The sequence below is a fragment of the Dromaius novaehollandiae genome, chromosome 20 (genome assembly GCF_036370855.1).
Source record: "Dromaius novaehollandiae isolate bDroNov1 chromosome 20, bDroNov1.hap1, whole genome shotgun sequence".
Classification (NCBI taxonomy): Eukaryota; Metazoa; Chordata; class Aves; order Casuariiformes; family Dromaiidae; genus Dromaius; species Dromaius novaehollandiae.
In genome coordinates this window covers 4,124,133-4,148,161 of record NC_088117.1, presented here as the reverse complement: position 1 = coordinate 4,148,161, position 24,029 = coordinate 4,124,133, and the positions used below count along the sequence as shown (strand labels likewise).

At 46.1% G+C, this 24,029-nt stretch overlaps 1 protein-coding gene across 5 annotated transcripts in view; it reads right to left on the bottom strand.

Moving 5' to 3' along the window:
- The window catches only part of CACNA1B (calcium voltage-gated channel subunit alpha1 B), a 320,424-nt gene continuing 296,395 nt past the window's right edge, over window positions 1–24,029 (bottom strand). For all 5 annotated transcript variants that reach the window (XM_064523641.1, XM_064523637.1, XM_064523638.1 and 2 more), the window contains 9 exons: window positions 21,120–21,228; window positions 18,766–18,873; window positions 17,353–17,465; window positions 15,589–15,716; window positions 14,183–14,309; window positions 13,513–13,623; window positions 8,680–8,887; window positions 8,292–8,503; window positions 1–4,127 (listed from right to left, as the gene is read on the bottom strand). In XM_064523641.1, coding sequence (XP_064379711.1) covers window positions 3,588–4,127; window positions 8,292–8,503; window positions 8,680–8,887; window positions 13,513–13,623; window positions 14,183–14,309; window positions 15,589–15,716; window positions 17,353–17,465; window positions 18,766–18,873; window positions 21,120–21,228 — 1,656 coding nt within the window. In that variant the 3' untranslated portion in view covers window positions 1–3,587. The remainder of the gene's footprint in view (window positions 4,128–8,291; window positions 8,504–8,679; window positions 8,888–13,512; window positions 13,624–14,182; window positions 14,310–15,588; window positions 15,717–17,352; window positions 17,466–18,765; window positions 18,874–21,119; window positions 21,229–24,029) is intronic.

Here is a 24,029-nt window from a genome sequence, read left to right as displayed (position 1 = left end):
TTTGAATTTGTAAGGTTTTTTTGCTAAGTTTTTATTTTAATTCAAGGACTTTGCTTCATACAAAATTGTAGAAACAACTGCAGAATTCAAAGTTTGGCTGATAAATATTACTCAGGCAGCAAACTAGGCAATCACAGAACCTTTTTTTTTCTTTTTTTTCCCTTTTTTTTTGGGTAAAGTTCCAGTTGTGTTGCATGGTTGGAACTTTTATAATTTTTAACACTGTTTTTTTAAATATAAAGTTTTGCAACAAACCCCCAATTTATATCAAATATAATTAAAAATTAACAACTGATGAATACATTGTATCAAAAAAGTACGAAGATAAACATTTTCCATGCACATACTTTTTATATATATGTATATATGTATATATTTTACATGCAAACATTACTTATTCAAAGTACAGCCACTACGAGACTGGTTCTGGATGCAGAAAACTGATTGGTGCATTTCAAGTTTGGCAACTCACTATGAGAATTCTTGGAAATATTATGTATGCATTTAAGGGACAGCATAGAGGCTGTAAAAATATAGGAAAAGGGTTATGAACAATTGTGGTCTGGCTTGTCTGTCTGTCATCATTTGAAGCAACAACCCCTATGAGACGGGTGGAGGATTCGACAACTTGAGATTCTTCTTCGGGTTCTACATAGGAATTTAAATGATCCAATGCCATCGTTTGGCTGTGCGCTTCCAGATGGTTTATTAGTATGGGGTTGTGGGTTTTAATATCTAAAATGATAAAGGGAGGGGAAAGGCAGAGTGGAGAAAAGACAAAATAATTCAATACAGAAAGACATCTCCTTTGCTTTCCAGTGTGGGTACAATGTTTGCATGCACTGTCAGAGAGATTTCTTTTTCCCTCTCCTTTACTTCTTGGAGTAAAATAGTAACATTTTTTTTCTTTAAAATTTCAAATAAAGTGTTTGTGCCTTCATATAAGGAAAATGTATAAAACATTTGGTCACAATCATGCTGAAGCCTGAAACAGGAAAATCCAGCAGATAAAGCTACAGAATGGATGAAGGTCTTTCTGTTTGTTTGTTGTTTTGATTTGTTTCCTTACGTGTCATCTTGTTGCATAGCCCTCCGTTTGCAGGTTACGGCCGTTATCCATAAGGTACCTCTGGCTACTGCGCTTCTCTAGCCGAAGCGCACGTAAAGACAGAGCCAGAGGTACAGACAGGAGCTCTCCTTTAGCAGAATCCAGGGATGAGATTGGCCAGAGATTCTTAGTTTAAACCGAAACAAAAAACAGAGAACGGAACAAACCAGGTTGAATTTCCTCAAGGTAAAAGCTACAGGAGGGGTGAAGAACCACCCTAAAACAGACTGCTCCCCATGTGAGGCTGAAAGACTTTGCTGAGAGTATTAGAGACCTCCTGAGCTTTTTGTAAAGTGTGATGCCCTAAACTACCTTAGCAACACAACGAATCTCCAGGGTCCACCAGGGTCTCTACCTGTCCTAAGCTACTGCTGCCCTATAGAAGTTTCACAGTTCCAGCGCTTGGTAGATCCTCTTAAAAATTCAGCTAGCCAACTATGTCTCCTCTTTCCTATCATCATTTTTAGCAATAAACTCCTCCAGCACTGATGACTCGCGACCTCCCGCCCTCCATTCTTTAACCTTTTGTCCGTGTACTACTTGTCTTCAGCAATCCTGGCCTCGCTGTGCCCCAAATTGGCCATTCAACGGTTCTTCAAACCCACGGACGCAAGGTCTCGCTGAGGGTTTCCTCCAAGCCCTCTCTCCCCTTCGCTGTCGGCATATTGCGTTTGTCTCTTTCCCAGGCTCAAAGTGCAGAAATCCACACGTGCACGAAATAAAGGAATCATCCAACATAAGAGTCATTGTAAGAACACAGAAATCTCATCCCTGAGAATCAGAGTTAGAGGTTTGTTTTTTTTTTCTTTTAACAGGCAATAAAAACAAGACTCTCTCCAACTGCCCTCAACACAAATTATGCACCATGGAACATGGCCAGAGCTTTTACAGCCAAACTATGACTCGACATGCAGCGTGAAAGACACTACTCTTCCTGCAAGAGCATCTCTGCAGATGCTGCACTTGCACCTGCATCTCCCCTGCAGGACCTAAGTTCTAGTCAATGAGAAAAGGCCGGTTTTGTTTGCTGTAATTACTCCCCTCCCGCTCCCAATAGTAAAACTATTAAAAAAAAAAAAAAAAGCCAACAAAACCCAAACCAACCCCAAAGCATGTTTGTCTTCCCCACTATAAGCTTCCAACCTGGTACTCGAAACCACTGTCCAATGACGAGACGTGCGGTGTTGTACGCACTGCGGAGCGTCGAGACGAACACCTCTCCCAGGCTCTCCCCTCCCTCCCTTCCTTCCCCTCCCCACACTTTCCCAACTTCTGATGCATTGAAGCAAGAGGTTGCATCGTCGCTGTGAAAGATTTCAAAGGTTAGGCACTTAGTAGTGAACAACTGGAGCACTCGGTAGAAACGGTGGGACCTGGAATGACAATTGGACTAATTCTCTACATAAAGAGTATTTTTTTCTTTTTTTTTTCTTTTTTTTTTTACTGTACAATTTACAAAAATGCACACAATGAAAAGTTAAAGTTCTATCTAATAGCTTGATATAAAACCAAGAACATTTCTTCTTCTCACCCCTACGCTTTTTCCTTTTTTTCTGGTTTTTTAGTTGTTTTTTGCTAAATCAAGCTTATATTGTAAACAAGACAAAACAGTGAGGGCGTGTTGCAGTCGACAGGAGAGAGGGACGGAAAGATAAATTTCAGCAGCAAGGAAACAGTCCTTACAAAGTAGCTCTCTTGTGGCTTTATCGTGTGTCATCGTGAAGGACCCAAAGTGGTGAGTGAGTAAAATAAAAGAGATCCACACAGCAGCGGTGTCAAAGCAGAGAGTCCCGGACGATGCAGTGTTTTATCAGCTCAAAGATATGTTACTGGCTCCGTTGAAAAGGATTGCTGTGACTGAACATCAAGTCCCAAGGGACTGTCCTTTGTTCTGATTTGTGTTGCTCCTCTCCCAGTTTGTTAGGCAGATCTCTTCCCTCTTTGCGTTGAACAAGACAAAACGTGGATTCGATTTTGTTCGCGTGTGTCCATTTGCATCCCCAACTCCCACCCTGACCACAACAACAAAAAAAAAAAATAAGAAAGAGCCCAACGAAAAAACGACGCCAGTCGTGAAAAGGATCGACAGTCTGATTTCCGTCGTCGGAGAGCGGGACCGCCCTCGGCTTCTCGCATACGGCGCAGATTTGGCATCTGGTGTACGTCTCTGAACTAGACAAGGCAGTAGGGAGGCGGGCGAGAGGGGTAGAGAGAGAGGGGCTCCCCCCACGTAGTGATCCTTCTTTCTTCATTGATTTTGTCTAGTGCAAAAAAAGAAAAAGACAGGAGAGAGGCTGCCCGGGTGTCTCGGAGGGGCTCGGGCCGGCGGGCAGAGCAGTCCTCGCGGCGGGGGCTGCCCTGGGGGCAGTGCTGCCTCCCTCCTGGGCCCTGGTACCACGCGTGTCTGAGTGCACAGCCTTCCAGATGATAAAACTCATCGATTTTAGACGCGCACACCTTAAAGGGCTTTGCCATGACGCTAGCACCAGTCATCCTCATCAGCTTCATGGTAATAACTACGTCCTCTGGTGCCCGTCCCGGGGCCCGTGTTGAGGCCCAGCGTGTAATGGTAACCGTTGGGAACCCGGCGGATTTGGTGCGACTGGGAAGTCAAGGACGAGACGTAAGAAGTCCTTGAGGACCTTCCTGAATTGGTGGCAACAGCCTCCTCGAAGGTGAGCGTGTCCTCCGGCACCACGCGGTAGGGGCTGTCGCTGTCATCGCGGTGACCCAGGTAGGGCTCGGAGCCGATGCGGGCCACCGTGGCGTGGGCCTGGTGCGGGGAGTCCCCGCGCAGCAACGCATTGTGCTCGGACAAGCCGCGGCTCAGGCGTCCCGGGGAGAAAGTGGGCAGGCCGGTTTGGAAACTGGTGAAGTGCACGGGCGAGGAGTTAGCGGTCTTGTAAGTGATGCTGGGGCGAGGGGTCAGTGGAGTCTGTGGGAGCTGCCTCCGACCCCGGCATGGGGTACTAGCACCAGATGTCGACAGCAAGGGGCTCCCATTAACTGAACCACTGCCCTACATAAAAATTGGAACAAAGCAAATCAAAAATAAAAAAGGGAAACGCCAGACAAACACAAAGGCAGGCAGGTATAAAACAGAAGGGCAAGCGACAGGAGGGAGAGACAAGTCACAAGAGGAAAGAAAAGCAAAAAAGAGAGAGTTTAGACAAGCACAGTTAGGGGAAGGAGGTTCTTGAGAAATAATTAAACAAGAGATGTAAAGAGCCGGAGAACTGAAGTTCTGGGAGCAGTAAATAAGAACAGAAACGGTCAGAGCATCGGTAGGACGCAAACTGGCAGACGGCGCCAACAGAAAGGGACACTGTCCGGAGGAAAGGCATCCACATCATACACAGGCTCAGCATGCGCCTTACCTGGACTGTTCGGGGAGCAGCTCAAAAAGATACTGCATTTTGCAGGAAAGATTTTGTAAAACAACACTACTCACTTTGGGGAAGGCAGGGACAAATTTTGCACAGCTTCACCTGAGAGCTGTGAATGCCCATGTTGGGGATCATTTCAGCTATCAAAAGCAGATCATTCAGAAGGAGGATTTGGGGGTAGATATTTATTCATTGTTTTGGGAATTAAATACATTTTGATTAAACAGCCACTTCTGGCAACACCAAAAAATATGTTTTGGACTGGCTTTAACTTAAACAAGGGGGTTCTTTAAAGAAAAATACTGGAACGCCTGGTCGCCTTCTGCTAGCTGATATTACACATTTAATTTTTGAATGGCAAGAGACTGGCAGCTCTCTGTATTACTAATAGTGATGTGTGGGTGTGAACCAAGCTACACTATGGAAAAAATGGCATGAGGGAGAGGAATGGGCTCTTGTTTTGGCATTTCTATTTACATTCTCCCAGGACAGTACGTGAATAACCCTGGGAGTGTGTTTTAAAAATCCCCGAGTCTTTGCTGACCTAACCTTTCCAGACAAGACATTTAATTTTGAAAGTGCAGCTTTGCCTTTCCTATAAAAATATCAAGCTGTTGCTTGTTCAGATATCAATCAATGCTTGTTCTGCTCTACCTCAGTTTCCCAGCACATTTTCGAGGGCAAGCATAGCAATGGTGGTGGGTATCAGAGCCCAGAAACTGAGTTTTCTTTTTCTTATCTGCATTTTGCCCTCTTTCCCTTCTCCGACTGCACCATGTTGGCCTGTTACAGACCTGTAGTCCCTTCCCAAGCACCTGCTGCCCTGGCCAAGCGGTGGCTGTGATGCTGAACACCGCACGGTGACCTACGAGCTCCTACCCCAGGGGAAGATACCCAACTTTTTTTCAGGTGCCTGAGGCTGAGCACCTCCAAATCACCAGTTACAGCTTAAATCCTTGGCTTTGGCTCTCCAGCACAAAAACAGGCCCTGTGGCTTCCGAGGATGACCACTGGGATTGGATAAGTGACAGCCATGGGGGATGCCCCGGGCTCGCTGCAGCTCACTGCCCGCAGCAGGTCCCTGCCCTAAAGCTGAAGGGATCCAAAATGCTCCAAATTCACCATTCGTTGAAGGGAAACTTTGTGCGAGTGCCCTGTAGAAGGAAGATGTAAAACCCTGGAGAACTGGGCCATCAGACTGCAGTGTAAAGCTAGTTTGGGGAACGTACTGGTTTAGTACTCAAAATGCTGATAAAAGCAAGCAGAGCTAAATTGTTTTGATAAGCATTAAACTGCCTGAGAATATTTTTGTAGGATATTCAAATTTCTTTAATCCAGGAATCCAATTCAGGAAATGGTTTTGAGGGAAGATAACGGTGAGGTCTTCTTTTTCCCCAAAATGTTTAACAAACTTTTTCATGCTAAAACATTCTCTGTTTGAAATTCCAAAATCTTTCATCTTATCATTAAAAAAAAAAAACTTTTCATATTTTCACTGTGCAATGGAATTTCCATTTAGGGTAAAATTCACCTGGACTAAAAAGGAAACAATGGAAGAACTCACAAAAGACACGCAACATTTCTATTTGGGCCAAACAAAGCGTTCAGAGTTGGCCCCAAATGAAATGTTCTTCCCCCCCCCCAACCCCCCTTTTTGCACAAAAATCTCTGAAGAATTTCTTTCTAATCCAAACCTGTTTTTTGGCTTGGCTCTAGCTGGAACCAAGCTACATTTTTGGCAGAGTGAAGCCGGAGTCAGCCTCCTTCTGCTTGACAAGCCTGGTGAAATGTGCTGTGCCCGGTCTGACCCTTGGTAAAAGCTGAGTCTCCCAAGGAAAGGGAAGAGCTAACAAAGAAAGTGCTTGAGAGTGAACAAGCATGTTGTTACTGAGCCAAAATCATGCAGGAAACAGAGTGACAGAGCTTCTCACAGACACCTTATGAAGACAAAGGGTCTTCAGCTCATTAGGACAGAAATGATATGCTGGTTTGTTTATTTTTTAATCTATTTTTTTCTGATATGACTGGGAAATGCATTAACAGCTCCACTGAAAGCAGATAGAATGTAAATCAATATAATACTTGGACACTGAAAGAACAGGCTTTCTCCTCTCCTCACTAAATTACACAGGACGTGAATGATGATATAGACTTCACTGGAACTGGGGGGTCAGGTTTAAAAAGGCAACAGATGATCTAATACTGAATGTTTATTAACTATGGGAAGCTTTCGGTTTTTTAATTAAAACATACATGGTATTTAAAGTTCTGGCAAGCTGAGCACGCAAGAAAGGAGAGGCATGGCTCTCATGCTAAAAGCAATGTCATCTCCCCATCTCTCAAAGCAAAGAGAGAAATTAAGAAAGAAAACTCATCTGAAAGAACGACGAAGGCCATTCAGGGATTGCCAAAGCTGGAGGTGGAGAAGATGAGTTTCACTGTGAGTGCCACTTGCTATGGCAGCACAGTCTGGGATGCATCAGGTTTTACACAGATGCCACATTTGCTCTTAGCTGAGAACAACTATGTCCAATGTGTCCCATACCCGGGGGGACCCTACAGCTGTTGAGCAATGGCCCCCCAAGACCTGCTCTCATTATGGCCACACACGGCCTTCAAGGCCACAGCCTGGGCACTGCCAAGGACCACAGCAAGCTCCATGCACAAGGAGAGAGCAGCACGGGGCAGGCTGAGGCGGCAGGAAGGTGCTCCTTTCTGTGGCTCATGGGACATTACAGAGCCTCTTCACCTAAATCCTTGCCCCAGGCCCCAACGCACACTCAGCCCAGGATTTCCTCCCATTCCCACAAGCTGCTGCTGCTACAGGGGCTCGTGGTTGAGCAACGCTTAGCCCTTCCTGAGAAGGGCTTGCCACACACCATGGAAAAGCTGTAAATTTAGCAAGATTTTGGAGGGTGGCCAGAGCCTCCTTTTTGGAGTAGCAGAGAAATTCACAGGGATCAGGCTGGCCTGGGGCTGAGCTCTCTCACCTTCCTCCCAGATCCTACTTTTTCCTATGTTCCCACTCTATTACCTTGATTTCTCCTTCCAGCTAGGGAGCAGGTTTGCAAACTGATTTGACACCAGGGCAAAATGACTTTTTCACTTCAACTTTCAGAGACCATGTGAAAATTAATTTGTTCCACCCTATGGGACAGCTCCAAAGCCCACACAACCACAGGGGCAAAATATTGAGATTGCTTCATGAGCAAACCCTGCTGAAATCACCAAGCTGTCCAGGTCAAACGTGGCTCTGGCTCTCAGAAGTCGTCCTCTCTGCAGTGTACCATACTGGATTGTACCATGATGGCAAGGATTTATTTCACAGTCACCAAATGTTTGCTGCACTGGGCAGCAGTAAGTGCTAAATTAACAAAGGTGGCAGGGGAAAGGCTTAGTTCAGCAGATCAGCATAGCTTCCCACTCCACATTAGCAGCCTGCCTTGGCTCAGATAATTTTTTTCCACCACCATCAAGTCAGGCCAATTTTTAGGTCTCCCGGGCTGCTCTGCACTGTGCTAACTGGAGCTGTTAGTAAGGCTGTCAGTGTGGCAGTGGGGCCTCTGTGAATGCATTGAGTGACTCATTTAGTAGGAGGCTGTTAAAGAGCCATCAAGGGACAAGGTTTCTAACCCTGGGTTGGATCTGAAGCAGCAAGCAGCACCTGAAAGGCTTTACCTCCTGTTGCCTGGCCTTCCCCATTCTCTCTGTCTCCTTTATTTTAAACAAAACACAAGAAAAGTTGTGCACATCCCTGTAAGACCTTAGGGCTCTTTCCCCACCCTGCCTCTCCTCACCTGTCTGTGTGGACCTTGCTCCGGCCCACCGTTGGGTGAAGTGGGCCTGCTTTGATCAGCAGACTTGGGCTGAGAACGGTCCCGGCTGCCATAGCGGTCGCAGGAGTAGAAGCGCTGCTTTTCAGAGGAGGAGGAAGAGTGCTGCTTCCTCTCTTGGGATCGGCCACGTTCGTGCTTCTTATCCTTGGAAGAAGACTCACCGGACTGAGCCACTGAAAGGAGAACATTCGTTGGGGAATGCCAACACAGGAGGAACTTCCAAGGGTGGGACAGCGGAGCCCTTTCGCACGTGCAGATGGGACCCCAAATCCACATGGCAGACAAGCTCCCCTCCCCAACAAGACACAGACGTGTGCCTTAAGAGTCAATTTAAACACAGAGCACTTACCAGCTTCCCCATCGGCCAGCTGATGGGGGGACCTGTCCAAGGACTTCTGCTTCTTTTCTCTCCGCCGATGGCAGCGGTGGTGATGGTGGTGATGAACCTGGTCCGGTGGCATGCGCTCCAAGGAGTACTCGTACAGGTGCATGGCATGAGGCCGCTGCGGGGTCAGCGTGGAGATGGAGCGCTTCATGGGGCTCGTGTCCGGGATGGGCTGCAAGGCACACGGAGGGAGACGGCGCAGGGTGAGAGGGCAGGCCCTGCACCGTGGTTAGCTGTTCGGTTCCCAGGATGGGAAGGGTTTTACAGTGAGGGATAGGGACAAGGAGGGAAAGGAGAAAAATGGTTAAGTGGATATAACAAATAAGTAGAAGGACTTGTGGAATGGTAGATCTGGTGCTAAATTTGAGGAGCAAATGTGATCTCCATTTGCTGAAATGGGCTTTACTTTTAGCATTGTGCCAATCCACAGGTACTGTGGGCGCAGAGCAATACGCAGCACTTCACACCAAACACAGCATCACAGGGGTCAACAGTAAATTAGCAGGGTCACAGGGCAGCACAGTAGCCAAGCATCTCACAAAGACAGTTCTCCAAGACTAGTTTCACCTAAAGCTACTTCAGGGCCTTTGGTTATCCCAGAACAACTCTGAAGAGGAAAGCGTGAAAACGTTTCTGGGCATCGCATGGAGAGGGAGAAAAGTCAGCAATAAGTGAGCAAGATACAGGCCAAGCCACCTAGTAATTACATCTGTCTCCCTCACTTGAGGATGATGCTTCTCTAGCCTCTTAATCTCACTTCTTGTCCTACCATTACTCTCTCAAACCCCCATGGTGACGGCAAACAGGATAGCATGCATCCCTTGCAATTCTACCAGGACTTATGCAGAAATGGCTTCTCAGGCTTGCTATTGCTGTCTTCACACCGTTTGTGGCTCAAGAGTAAATCATGAGATCTCTGTGCAGAGTAATACAGCCTCCCATGGGCAATGCTGAGCCACACTCCCATGCCAGTGGCAGCTTGGGACTCTCTTCCCTTCTCTTTGGGTTCAAACCCTTGCAAAATGCTCTGCAGAAATCAACATGAGCACACTGTAAGACAGCCATTGTCACAGCCTTTCACTGCCCTACTGTCCAACCACCAGTTGTAAGGCTCACAAAACAAGGGAAATGACTATCTCCTGTCCTTGCACTTTGCTGGCCTCCAGGTGCTTTGCAGACTGCTCTGAGAAGGAGACATCTTCATTCATCCTCTAGAGGCTTCCCCGGGTCTGTTACATAAAAGCTGCTTGGTAGAGGAAAGACCTCGACCACTGCAGTCCACCCTGGCTGGAAAGGAGCTCAGGATGTCCTTCGATCCCCCAGGTCTTACGCTTGTTTGAATCCTCAGTCCAATATGTGCCTCAAATGAGGTTCTGTTCTGTTCTAGCAGAACATTTACTTTGTTCACTGTAACCTTTCCAAAGAGCCTTGTATTATTTTTACTGTCTATGCTATTTTGTTTGCTTACCCTAAAATTCAGAGCTCAGCTGCCCTGTGATATTTACATAATGCAAAGCTGGTTGTTTTGCAGCTCTGTTCATTATTTTGAATAGAAAGAACTGCTCTGCTTCCTTCAGCGGGCCGTCTCGGATATTAGGAAGCTTGTCTTGCCTGCAAAGTTGCAAGCTGAGCTGAGTTTTTATTTGCTGTTCTCTCTCTTTCAGGTCAGTCATCCAAATTTTGGTGCTTCCCACTGGAGTCTGAGGTGGAGTGTTAGAGCTGAAGCAAGGTTTGTCAGAGACACAAGAAAGCCAAAGGGCCCTGGCTGGGCAGCAGGGGCAGGAGAATACAACACAGCCTGCCACATCGGTGGGTCCTCAGGGTCCACACCAGTAAAGTTAACATGAGTATGTTGTACTGCATCTGTCTCCGCCTGTAGTCCTTGCTGTGCACACTTTCCACAGGCAAGGAGTCAGAAATCAGAGCTTCATGTTGGTCCTCCCCTCTTACTGTTGAATCTGCAGACAATGGTGGGGGAGAGGGCCATAAACTGGCCACTCAGATTCAGGAATTGATCAAAAATTGATTGGACAAAAAAGCACACCAGGAAAACACTTCCCACTAAAAACACAGATCAACACTTCTGAAATCCATTTAAGAGCTGCCAAGGAGGAGGCAGAAATTTCCCAACAAAAAAGCCACCCAAGTCCATAAGAAATAACCATTCTAATTTGGACCTGATTGTGTGCTTATTCCAGAGACAGAAGCCCCCCCTGACACTAGAGGGAAGTGGATTTTAGCAGGCTAAAGAATATCCTTCCCAGAAATTCTGACATTTCTTGTTATGTTAACGGGTGCCCACACCCCACACAAGCCTTGGGAGACTATGCTGTAACCCTTGAGAGAGCTGCTAATTGCTTCTTCATTACCAAACCCATTGTTTTCACTCACTAAATTCCTGTGCAACAAGGCATACAAAATAAATAAATAAGCAAAACAAAAGAAAAACCTCCCTGCTATCAGAGCGTGCGGCGTGCAACTGTGGATCGAGGGAGCTGCAGGAAAGTGGACAGAGATAGCAGCTGCGCCAGTGCAACATCGTACTCCAAATGAGAAGGGAAAAAGAAGAGGGTTAAGGAAGGTTAATTATTTCTTAACAGGAGTTTAATAGGATACAACTTAGTGCAAACTACATACTGCTAGGTAACTCCCAGGTGACCGTGCTTTGCTCCTCTGCAAACAATTCGGACAAGATGAGAGACATTATTTGAAGCAGCCCCACAGTACAGCCATTGTCAGACATCACGGCAGATGTGCAGCAGACACCATGACGAAGGGAGGGAAGGTGACAGGGAAGGAGGACAGCAAAGAGGGAGGGAGGAAGTGAGATTGAAAACACAGGAAGGTGGTGGGGTTTTTTTTTTTTTTAAAGAGTGGAACACAAAAAGACAGAGAAATGGCAGGCAAACAGAAAGGGAGATGTACCAAAACCAGGAGGAAACAAGGCATTGCAAGTAAGAGTTATAAAGAACTCAAAGTTTTGGGGCACCGGAAGCAGCGTGTAAAAGGTAAGGTGGGGGACATGGAAAGGGAAGACACACAGAAAGTACATCAGTTACTCGTCCGAAGCTACAACCACCAAAACATGATATTATTAAACAAGGTTAGATCCACTCAGATATTACAGGTCTGATTCATAACTGAATTAGACAGCTTTCCTGTGGAGCAGCTGTGCCCTGGGGGACGCGTACCATGCTTCTGTGAGTGGGAGATTCGCTCCTGACCATATTTGATCATGGAAAGTGGAGGTTTTGTCCCTAACTCTTTGGGCACTTCTGTGTGGTAATGGCAGCTGGGTACCAACTGGGCATCTCCACCCTTTGGCAAATGGATGCTTGAGCAGAGAGGTACCAACAGGACATTTCCTCCTAAAGGAAGCAATGGCTTTCGGGAAGTACCAAGAGCAACCCAGGAGTTTTTCCTTTCTTTGCAAGAGGGCTCTGAGCAAATGGATCTTTTGGCTTCCGATTGTGACCTCATTAAATCACAGCGTTGTCAACTGCAGGCTGAGACTGCTATGGAAAGGAGTTTCCCAAGGAAAAGCATGTGCTATTGGTAAGTACTTTGCCTTGGAAGGAAAGAAGCTACTTGTTGTCTGGAATAAAGAGCAACTTTTGTTTTAGGAGGGAGGACGGGAGGGAAAATGGATTTCTTTGGGGGTCTGTTTCTTTTTTAAGCATCTTGAGTAGTGTTCTTAATAACTCAAAAGAATCCCAGGGAACAAGGTCCTATTCAATGGTTTTCTGGAGCTCTCATAGAAAGGCAGCAGTCCCTAAAGTCATCTGGGAAACTTGTAAAGCCAATGAAGTGTAGCTTGTGCCAGCCTGAACATGTTAGCAGAATGGACATATATGGTGGTGCTATTGGTGTGTATTCAGGGTGCAGCACATCTTTCATGTTCTGCTTCCCATACAGAGCCATGGAGAACAGCTCCCAGCCACAGGCTACTCGCTCATTATTGTATGAATCAGGCTGTCTGGATGAAAGGGATGCAACTGTGAGTGCAAGATGTTATAAATAAAACTTAGCATGGTGACTAGAGAGTGTCTAGGGCAACGAGTTAGCAACGAACATGTGAAATGCCCAGAAATGATCTGTGAAAACCATGGCATCCTATGCACAAAGGAACATTTGCAATTAGTCACCAAGTTGCTGTAAATGCCAACTGTAATGATGAGACTTCTTTACAAGAAGTTAAGCAAGGGAAACAAAATCCTCAGCAGCGCATTACCCACCGATGCTACAGTACAGTAAATGCTAAATACTATGGGAAGAGAAAGAAACGGGGAAGCTGCTTAGTGTCTCAGTGCAGCCTTCCAGGCACAAACTCCTGGTATTTCTCATACCCCCTACATCCATCACAGAGAATCACAGCACATTTCCAGTGTACTTTATGGCTAGGACACTGGAGCATGCCCTGACACGCTGCTTGGATAGATGGCATGCTATTCTCAGTTGGAAACATGTGCGTTGCAGGAACACAGGTCTGCAAACAGTGTTGTGACTCCAGTTAATCAGAATAGATACTCATGGGTATTCATCAGTTAATTACCCATACAGCAGGATTTTTCTGTGTTGCTTTTTGCTGCAACCAGGGATGAGTAAATCGGGGGATAGTGCTGTGCCTGCACATGAATGCCTGCAATCCAAAGCCCAAGGGCTTGCTACCTTTCTCCAGTTTTAGTGAACATCTTTTAAAATGAAATACTCTCAAGCATCTTTCAACAACATGACAAGAAGAGGGAACATACAGAGTTCTTGACTTACTCTCAGTCTGCCACTACGAGTACAGCTCACCTGAGTTTCTGCAGCCAGGCGCGGCATGGAAGCCGCCCGCCCCTGGCTCTCCAGGCCCGGTTGGTGCTCTCCATTGGCTAGTGTGGGGCTGATTTCTCTCATTTCTACCACCTGATTGAATCAAGAAATAGTTTCAGTAGCAAGAACATAAACATAAGCTTTAAAGCCATCATCCTAGCAGGCTTCTTCTAAGTTTGGTTTACTGCTGAAGAGATGCTGGTATGGGAAAGAGCGTAAACCAAGAGCTGTGGAGGGCAGAGGTTACTATTTTTTGACAGCACTGTCTTCAGCGTGGGCAGCAGTGGCACAAGCTCTTCCACCAGCCATGGCAATGACTATCAGGCACCTCAGCGCTGGCCAGGCAGGTCACCCCTCAGAGTCCATGCAAAACGATAGGAGAATAAGAGACTAGGGAGAGATAACCCTAAGTAACTCTTCCTTGGCAGCTCCAGGTGTGCACACATTTTCAGGAAAAGTGGCCACACATAAAGTTACAGTACAAGCTATCATATTTTTTCCTCCATAAAAATGAAGCAAGCTTTGGGTTGTTAAGAGAGAGAACAATACTTGTCTCTAGAGACAGAGGACCTCTTCAGCTACCAGGGAAGTGTCTAGCTAGCTATCTATTGCGACCTACTGCACTTCACTCTGCCTTCACCTGTCTGCTCACCCGTTCAATGGGGATTTCTTCTGAGTGTCCTCGTTCAAAAGCTGGTGTCCTGGTTTCATAAAACACATCCTGGGTGCGTTGAGTCCCCCAGGAACTGGACTCTCTGATCCCACCCTCTGGGGCTGGCCTGTCAGAAGGTAAAGAGGAAAGAAAGATGAAGTCTTTTGCAGAGGGGTTCTGCTAGCCTTATTGTGATGAAGACGACAGAGCGTTCAGGTACTCTGAGTTTTCAAAGGTTTCCCAGATCTTGTGAAACTAGTTGCAGGATGGGCACAGCGGCTGGTGAAAATAAAAGGTCCCCTGGGCTTTGACAGGGCCATTTTCTGTGTACCCTGAGGAGCCCATAAGTGACACAGAAACCAAACCAAGCAGCACAACACATTTTTTTAAATAACTGCAGAAATCAACTTCTGTAGCTTAAGTTCTGATGGAGAAGAATGAACAATTTTGGAGTTCAGGCACGGTTAGGCAAGGATATATTCTGCTACAGATTGGAAGAACCAGCACCAGCCAATACCATCAAAGAATACGGCAACAATATTAGAAAATAAAAAAATGGAAAAAAATAATTGTGTGTGTATAAAACAGAGAAATTATATGAGTAAGACCAGTTAGACAAATAGCTGTTAAATGATATGGGACAAACACATCTGTAGCCTTACTAAAGTCCACTGAATTATTACAGGAGCCTTGGCTTTTTACTGTTATACATCTCATATTGGTTTCCTACCATGGTTATTAAGGCCATGTGAACCCCAGACAGCTAGAATTAAAAATCCATGACAACTGTGACCTTAGAAGTATGTCACCCAAAGAAGAGGAAGAAATGGAGAATTGATCAGGGTGTTCACTGTTACTATAACTATTTGGTAAGCTTTTTGTGGAGATATTTTGCCCAAACAGAAAAAGGCAGATTCTCAGGAACGCTCTCAAAGTCTCAGGAAGCTATTGCTGGTATCAAGTGCCATGATCCTGAAGGAGCTCTTTGCTCCTGGGGACTATTGGAGTCCCCAACAGCTCACTGCGTTGGTGGTTGATTGGTGGGCTGGGTTTTGTTTGGTTGTATTGCAACAATCTGAAATTCTTGCAGTCAAACTCACATTTTAAACTAGCCATGATGGAGGAGACTATTAAGAAAACAGAGTTCTGGAGAATCCAACATTGTCATCACATGCGCAATTGCCATCTGAGGCAGTGGTGGGTGCAGAGCCACACTGAGGCAGTCTGGTAGCTGCCAGTGGGACATCCCCCAGCCACGGCACGAAGGGGCCACCACTCTTTGTGTCACCGGATGTGCTGCTCCCCTTACAAAGCAACTGAATTGGCAGCAGCCAGGGTTAATGCTTATGCCCAGCATGCCCCTTTTCTGCATTACAGCTGTGGTGAGGAGATCATGGGATACTCACAGCGTGCCCCCGTTGTTGAGCGAAGCAGAGCTTTTTTGACGAAGGAACGCTTTTGCATTGCTGAATGCTGCGGGCTGGGTTTGCTCCAAAGTGGCCTTCAGTGGGTGGAACAGTGACACCGGCCCAGGCTGCAAAGTACAATGAAAGGTTGTCAGAGACAGACTTGAGTATGGAGAAAATGTCTGTGTCTTTCCTGGTTAATAAAAATGTCCACTTAGTCACCCTGAAAGATTATGCCAGCAGCAAAAACACCCTGACGTTCCCAGAGCTGTAAGAGGCTCTGAAGGACAATTGCTGGCTTTCTCTTTGCACAGGGCAAAGTTGAAGAGATCATTTGTGCTACAATCCACATTCACTCTGAAAAATATCCCCCCAGGCTCCAGAGTGCAGCAGGGTTTTCCTGTAATAAAGTGAGCTTTCTCACAGGCTGCAAAGGGGGAGCTGGAGACCAAAGGGGCTGTGTAATTCAGGTCACTGCGACACTGAGTCAGGTTCTGCTCTAGTCTCAGCCTGCTCTCCGTGAGAGGGACGGATGCGGCCACGCTGGATCCCCACCCTGAGGATGCTCATCCTGAAGTCAAGTACCCGTGTCGTATCAAAAATCCCTGGGGATTCAATCCCGAGCCAGTTGCTGCTTGAGGAGTACATTACATGTATTCATCAGGCTGCCTTCCAATTATACGACTGCCCTCTGACCATCATGACAAGTCTATGGAGTGCTATTAAGTACTAAGATGAGGATAAAACTCCCACCTCAGAAAGTCCCTAAGGGCAAACTGTGAGAAGCTCAACAGGGAAATCAGGGGACATATTATCGTGCACTCACTCATTTCTCATACTCTTTACCTAAATATCAGGGACTTATCACCTTCGGAAAGCTATTAGCCTGATCCAGTGTGGCTGTTCTTATGTGTGTCCATATTACAATCTTTATAAGACAAAATCCAGAATACCTAATTTCAAAGAGAACCTTGTCACTGGCTTCAGTAGTGTAAGATATTTGTGTGGTATGGGATTTGAGGTTAAATTGTGTAAGTGAAAGTACTGGAAAGATTTTCTTTCTGGCAATTCCTCTTCTGTTACAAGGCAGGCCTGTTCTTGGGAGCTGTTTTCAGTTCTAAGCAAGAATCTCAGCTTCTGACTCAAAAATCACCACCCCACCATGCTGAAGGGCTATGAAGTGATTATTACAGTGTTAGTAGGGATAAGGGAGATATAAATGAACAGTAATAAATGAACTGTTTGGGCTGCAATAAGAATCACCAACCCCTTTGCCCTATACTCCAGTCAAAACATTTCCCCAAATGTTCACTCCTCAATTTTAATAGCACATGCCCAAAGAAGGTGAAAGCGCCCAAACATCAACATGGAGATATTTCCAAGAAATTTTGATAATCTTCAAACCTTTTAGAGCCAAAATTGTTTTGAAGCGTAATTCCTGTTTTCAAAAGTAACTTAGGGATTTTGGAACCAAACTAACATCAGCTTTCAATACATTTTTGGTGTCCCAGCATGTAGGCCGCTTCTGAAAATGGAACTTAGACACCCACAGCAGTTTAAATTTTTTGGAAGAGATATTTTCAAACCTTCTGAAAATGGAAATTGCGGGGTTTTTTTCCAGAGAGAGCACAACTGACTTGCAGGAGAGGTTTCCATTTTTAAGAAAGCATTTTCAAATCCTGCTTGGAGAAGCATTCGGACTTTCCGGAAGAAATGAGCTCATGAGACTTGTTAGAATTGCCCACTGCTACAGAAAGTGATTACCTGACACAGGCCTCCAGGAGGCTGGTGAACTTGTTCCCTGCTGTTCTTGTTCTGCTTGTAGAAGTCAAATATCATGAGTGCTGCATAGACCTTCCCCACGGTCATCTCATCGGCTAGTTAAAGGATGGTGAAACGCAGCAGAGACATTCAGGTGGAGAAAGGGAAAGAAGCAGCAGAAGAAAAGAGCAAGTCAAAGAGCACAATAAGTAGCAAAATCAAATGGGCACGTCGAACAAGCAGAAAGAAGAGGTTGCATTAGAATAATGAGGTAAAAGAACGTCATAGAGAAAAATGAGGGAAAGAAAAAAAAGAGCAAAAAAAGATTATAACACACTTAAGATCAACCCCTTCCCATTCCTTCCTTCCATCCTTGCCTGCTGCTACCTTTCACATCTGAGGATGGCAGCCCTTCTTTCTAGCTCTCTATGGAAAACATTCAGAGAGGCTGTGTAGGAAAAAAAAAGCAGCCAAGACGACTCTGGCATTGTAAACATGACCGACAGAACACTTGCTAAATTAATACCAGATCTGCAGCCAGCTTTTTATCAACAGAGAAGCCTCATTTCTCTTCCTTTGAATTACAGTCAACTGGGGCATAATGGGCTAATATACTTTTAAACTGTATTTCATTTTTCCAGATGCCTTTTTTGCCCTCACAGCTATGCTACTGGCCTTTCCCTACATGGCAGCTGAACAAATACCTTAGGGCAAAGGGTTAAAGCACCAGATATAAAGGCATCGAGGGGTGCACAAGAAAAGACTTAGGCAGTTGCTACCCTCTGATTTGCACCTCCTCAGCTCCCTCATTTTTCTTAATTAACAATGCCTTCACTGGCCTGCATGGTTTCTCATTAATCAGGAATCCAGAGCCCTCGTTTTGGCCAATCAAGATAATGGCAAACTTTCCATTTTCTCAGCATGTTCGCCCAGGACATCATTAAATAACAAAAAGGACTTCAGCACTGAAGTGCCTCACTTCTGATTACGTGAGTTCTCAGCGAACTTTAATATTCTTCTCTTGAGTTTCTGGAGCAGATTGATCCCAGGTGGCAGAAATTGCTCTCCTGTCCTGTATGGCACAGGAGGCAAATAAAGCTATGAAAAAACTCTGGAAGAGACCAAACAGGGCATCGCTCCCTTCTTGGCACATTAGAAACCCAGTGAAACATAATGAAGTACATGTCTGGGTGTGACCTTGGTTTGCTTACTCCCTAGATAACCATAGTATGGACACATGGGCTGTGAATGCTGGGGAGGTGACATCTTGAAGCCACCTTACATGGGGTTTCTTTACTGCATCCTTGAGATGACTCTGCACCTGGGTGAGGCTGGGGCAGATCAAGTAAGGAGGGAAACTAACTGGGTTTCTGACATGCCTGGGCTGGATTGGGTGCATGCCAGTGTACCACTTACGTTTGTGAGGAGGCACCAATAAATCCAGTGTCTTCTGGGACAGATTGGGCCAAACCAGCGAGATCTCTTTTCTCAGTTCAGCATCACACTGGTGCTGTTTCACACCCCCTGAAGAATAAGGGAAGGGAGAGAAAATGTGTGTGAAGAAAAGGGAAAATGCTGGTCCGTTCAGCACATACCACTATTTGCAGTAAGCAAAGGAAAAGGCGATTACCCCTGTGCCGTTTCTGGGACCAGCTGCAACAGACATTGCGGATGGGATCGGAGACTTCCTCCATCACACAAAAGTGCCTGAACTCAGCATGGCCAGCCACCCCTTCAATCTGCTGGCCCCTGTGCTATTATCTCAGACTTAAACCTAGGCTCAGACTTATTCTAGCTGATTGCAGGTGCCTTGGCATTCAAGGGACCATATACTGCCAGCAGAAAGAAGTGGCAACCTCTAGGGCGCACATCAGAGAACCTGGGCTGAGCTGCTGCTCCAAGCTGCCTTTGCACAGGCGCTTCTCCCAGCTGGCTCTACAGGGAGCTAAGCAGAACTACATTCCCAACTTCACCACTTTAATTAGGTGCTTAAAAGTGGGATGAATTTATGTGCAGCCCTTTTCCTCCAGCTCTTTTCAGAAGCACAACAACACCTAACAGGGAAATCACCAGGCTACCAAATTACAGCAAGTCCAAGCTATGAACAGCCCCATGAACTATTATAAATCCTCTCCACCACCACCAACCCTTCCCAGGGCGTTTGGGAATGAGACAAACATTTAAAATATCGTTCTGTGTCGACACCATCAGACAGAAGCTATATAACAACACAAAACAGAAAGAGCCCAGCACAGCAGCTTTACTCAAATGGCCGAAGTGATGTCTCAGTACACAAGTGGAAAGTGATTAAAGTCTGTGTACGCCAACAGGCCAGCTCCCAAATGGACGCTCTGCACAGTAGGCAATTAAGTAGCTCGTCTGAATGACAGAGATTATTTTTCTAAGAGAAAAGTAACGGGAGGAGACTCTGGGTACACTGCTAAATGGTGGCTTGAACTCCCACACCGCATCTCATTAGGGAAGGTTTATTAAGGGCCTGTTAGTCCCACCAAAGACTCAATTAAATGCAGCTCATTAAATCTATTCAAACCAAGCACGTAACAATAAACCAGGTCAAGAACTCACAACCCACAGCAGATATAAACCCTAGACAGAATCCAGTGCTATCAGTTGAGCTCTATTTTCCAGTTCCCTTTCAGTATGTGTCAAAAAATAAAAAACAAAAAACAAAAAACAAACAAAAAAAAACAGAGGAAGTGCCATTTTCAGCTGAAAAAGTCTGTCTGAATTGCTGTTGCTGACACGTAACTAGATGCATAAAATAATACTAAAACTAGAATCATAAAATAACACTAACTATCAGGACTTCAGCATCCTTAGTGGTTAGGTTACCATATTTAGTAGTAATCACAGAGGTTACTACTGCAATAAGGCATTGGCCCCTAAAAACCCATGCTTAATTGCATGCTTAAAAATGAGAGTCTCTGATCCTCTGCGTCCCTCTCCAGGGGTGTTCCAAAGGCCATAAAATGTTCTCTTCTGCCAGCAACACCTACCCAAAGCATCAAAACCAATAGTTTCTACAGCTTATGAGGGAGGTAATTAATACAGAGAGGGTAAAATCCTGGCCTGAAACCACTTAGGAAAAGCACAACATCCTAACACAACCATGCTCTTCACCCATAAGAACATTGTTACCTCCCATCAGTTTTTAAATTAGGTATAAAAGTGCTTTGACCGGTCATGCCTTCATTCTGATCCCAGCCAGACTGATTAAGAAGCGTAATGACCCAGAGAAAAAGTCAGTGTATTTTATTATAGTGCCATGTTTAATTGGGAAGTCAAGTATATGCCTGATTAAACACTTAAATAATTAAATTTTATCTCAAGGCAGAATACAGTTCACACAGTGACTGCTTCACAACCAGCAGACAGCAGCACTGGAGAGAAAGAGCTTTTATTCCCCCTCCTGCTGGCATTGCTAAGAAACTAGGTATGGAAACTATTGTTTCTGATATACAGCAATCCGTACGTGCATTCAGTGCTGCAGCTGAGAGCTCCTGAAGTGGCCAAACACTGCCCTCCATCTCACCGGCATCCCCGCAAAGGCAGGGCCGGCTTTGGGATCCCTCTCTGCTGCCCAGCCCTGTGCCCTGCTATCACCCTTGGGTATTGCTGGATGGCAGGGTGGGAGGAGGAAAGAGGAGATTTCCACCTGGGTGAGGGTTCCTGTGGTTTCCAGAGGACTGGGGAGCTCCCACCAGCCGTCAGCCCTCACCTCTCTCCGCCACCGTCACCTCGCGTCTCACCTGTGGCAAGCTTGATTTCGAGAGCAGTGCGGATCAAGGCCATCAGCGTGGAAGTGAAGTGAACTGTTAAATCTTCAGGTGAGATCGGCATGTTCATCCGCACCAGGCGCTGAAGAGAGAAATGGAGTTGCTGTGAGCGTTGGTCAAGATTTCTCCCCCCGCCACCCCTTCCCTGAGCCCTTGGTCTTAGAAACGGCCAGAGCACAAATGTTTGCCCTTCCCACATGCGAAGCATTTGTGCACTGGGCTAAAACTCATCCTCCCAATGGAGATGCCAAATCCTTTTTTTTTGGAGCATGTCTGAATTGCAATGTCCACTTTGGCGGTTAAACAATTGCTTTGCCAGCATTTATACTGCAGTCCTACAAAGGTATTTTTTCCAAAGAAAACCGATTTGAATGTCCTTATCCCATTTTAGAGTCCCCTGCTCCTAACAGTCTCCAGCTATGTTGCTGCCTGCAGCCTCACTGCCTTCAGACAGGTGGCTGATACTGGCTGTCCCACTCAGGCCCTTGTGTGGCCGTGCAGAAGCCACTCAGCTTCTCTGGCGAGGGGCACAGCTCTCCTCCATCAAAGCAGCACGCTCAGGAGATAATCCACAAAGCCGGCTCCACCATTCTTTCCTACATCACTCAAAGTTACTTTCTACGTTTTGGCAGTTTGGGTTTGGTGCAGTCTGGGTCTGGCTGCCCCTAACTAAAGGTGTGGAATACGCTTTTTATTAGAGACACTTCTGCCACGTACCTTCTTTCCCTGCTGGCCCCTCTGGAGCTCTGAGGGTCTCTTCCTTTCCTTCCAGCTGATGAGCTACACAGCTCCATCCAGGCCATACTCATATGGGAAGGGGCTGGATTAGTGAGAGCAAGAAAATAATTTCCCCCTCCTATGTTCTTTCAGTTTGGACATTAAATCATCCCTCAGGATCACTATATAGCTTTCCAAGATCTTTAGACTTTTTAACAGCTCCTTTCTCATCACCACTCAGGGCCATCTCTGATTAGGGCAAATTCAGCATTCTTGTAAGCAATGAAGCACCTGAGATTGCAACAAACATGGAGCTTTGGCAAGCTGCGTCTCCCTTATGGTGTCTGGTCCCAGGGCATTTACATGGTGACTAGTAGAAGCACTCCCCAAGCCTAGCTGTTAATCTTAACAATACATTTAAAGGATGGATTTCTTCTTCTTTGGCAATCTAATGATTTCTCAGCTCCTCAGCTTTCAAAACCTGTTTAGAAACTTCCTTAGTGAGAGCCATATCAGACAAGGCTCTGCATTTCCTTTCTTGGAGAGTTCACGCAACCCAAGGAAGTTACTGAGTACTAATCTGTCTGGGCAGAGGTTTGCAGTAGCCTGTAAAACCAAGCGGTAGCTTTATCCGGGCCCCTTGCTCAGGAGTGAATTTCATCTATGTCTGGAAGCTGCTTAGACTGTAACGCTGATCCCTATCACTATACAGAAACCTTCTCTTTGTTTAACAACAGCCCAACATGCTGCTGAAGAAATTCAAGCGCATTCTGCAGCCGGCTTAAAAGTCACTGAGGCGGTAAGCTGCCACGGCAGAGAGGGCACAGGAAAGGCCAGCTCCTACTTTGGCTCTGGGTGGATTTGCAAAGACACGAGCGATCAACACCCTGCAGATGTTCTTGCCGTGCAACCCAGTTGCTATGCCAGTCCTTGTGCTTTCCTAGGCAGAGGGGCACCCTTTTCCTAGGGTGTCCTGGGGCGCAGTGTAACTTAATGGAGATGGTTTGAGCAACATGCTCAGGATCCCACTCCCTCCTTGCCGGTGCAAGCTGCTGGTCAGGTATAAAAGCAGGGAGCATGTGCTGTGGCCTCTGATCAGCTCTCACTGCAGCTGGCTGCTCCCGTGTTCACCTGCAAGAGGGGCTGCTTGCAGAGACCCCAGTAAGAGTGGCCTGTTCTTCTTGAAACCTTAATACATTCCTAGAATAAACTGCACTTGATGCAGATTTGAATATAATGCCTTGGTCTTATGTCCTTCTACTGCACAGCAGGAAAGAAATTGTACCAAAATTGTCTTCAGTGGTTTGGCAACCTCTCCTCCATTCACAGAATAGACTGAATGTCCCATGGGGGCTCCAGGAACATGGAGAGGTGATTGAGCTTAGGCTTGGCCTAGAGACAATCTGAATACTAGGCAATGGTAAGGGCTATGAGGGCTTTATAGAAATACAGATTTAGTGGCCCAATCCTCCCTTCACATGCAACTGCACTGATATAAGGTGCCTTGTGCAACCCCACTCATTTTATTTTCTGGCCTGGAGGAAGCTACACACGCATGCACACACCCCTGTCTGCAGGTAAACCGAATAACTGTCCTCAGCTTCCCTCCTAAAGGTAACGGGCACAAAATTTAGAGACTGGGCAAGGCTTTATGTGCCTAAAGCCCTCCTGAAAAGAGAATTAGAGCTTCTAACTCATCTCGGAGCTTCTGAAAAGTGTTTCTCAAAGTCTCTTATCTGACCACTCAAAGGTACTTACAAATCCAAACCTTAAAAGGTTTGCTGTTTTTAGACAGTTTTTACAGGAGGAGAACAGAGTACATCCAAGAGCAGGGAGCTGTCTGGAGTCTCACTTGGGGGCGAGAGGCAGAGCTGGGCATTGCATTCAACATGAGCCCTGACTCCTACTCCTCCACTTTACCCCGAGAAAAGGCTGGATTGATAACCTAAGACTTATTAGACTTATTCCTCCTTTCCATTACTGGAGAGTTGCCCTGTTTGGAGCAATCTCTGACATGCTATTTCTCAGAAGTCTAAACTGAGCTGCCTTAGGCGTTCTGCTGCTCTCAGAGAGGACGTTCCTCCTGGTACCTTCTGCCAGTCAAGGAGAAAAGGTCCCCCCCACGCCATCATGGTGGCACTCAGGCGAGAATTTGCCAGGAGGATT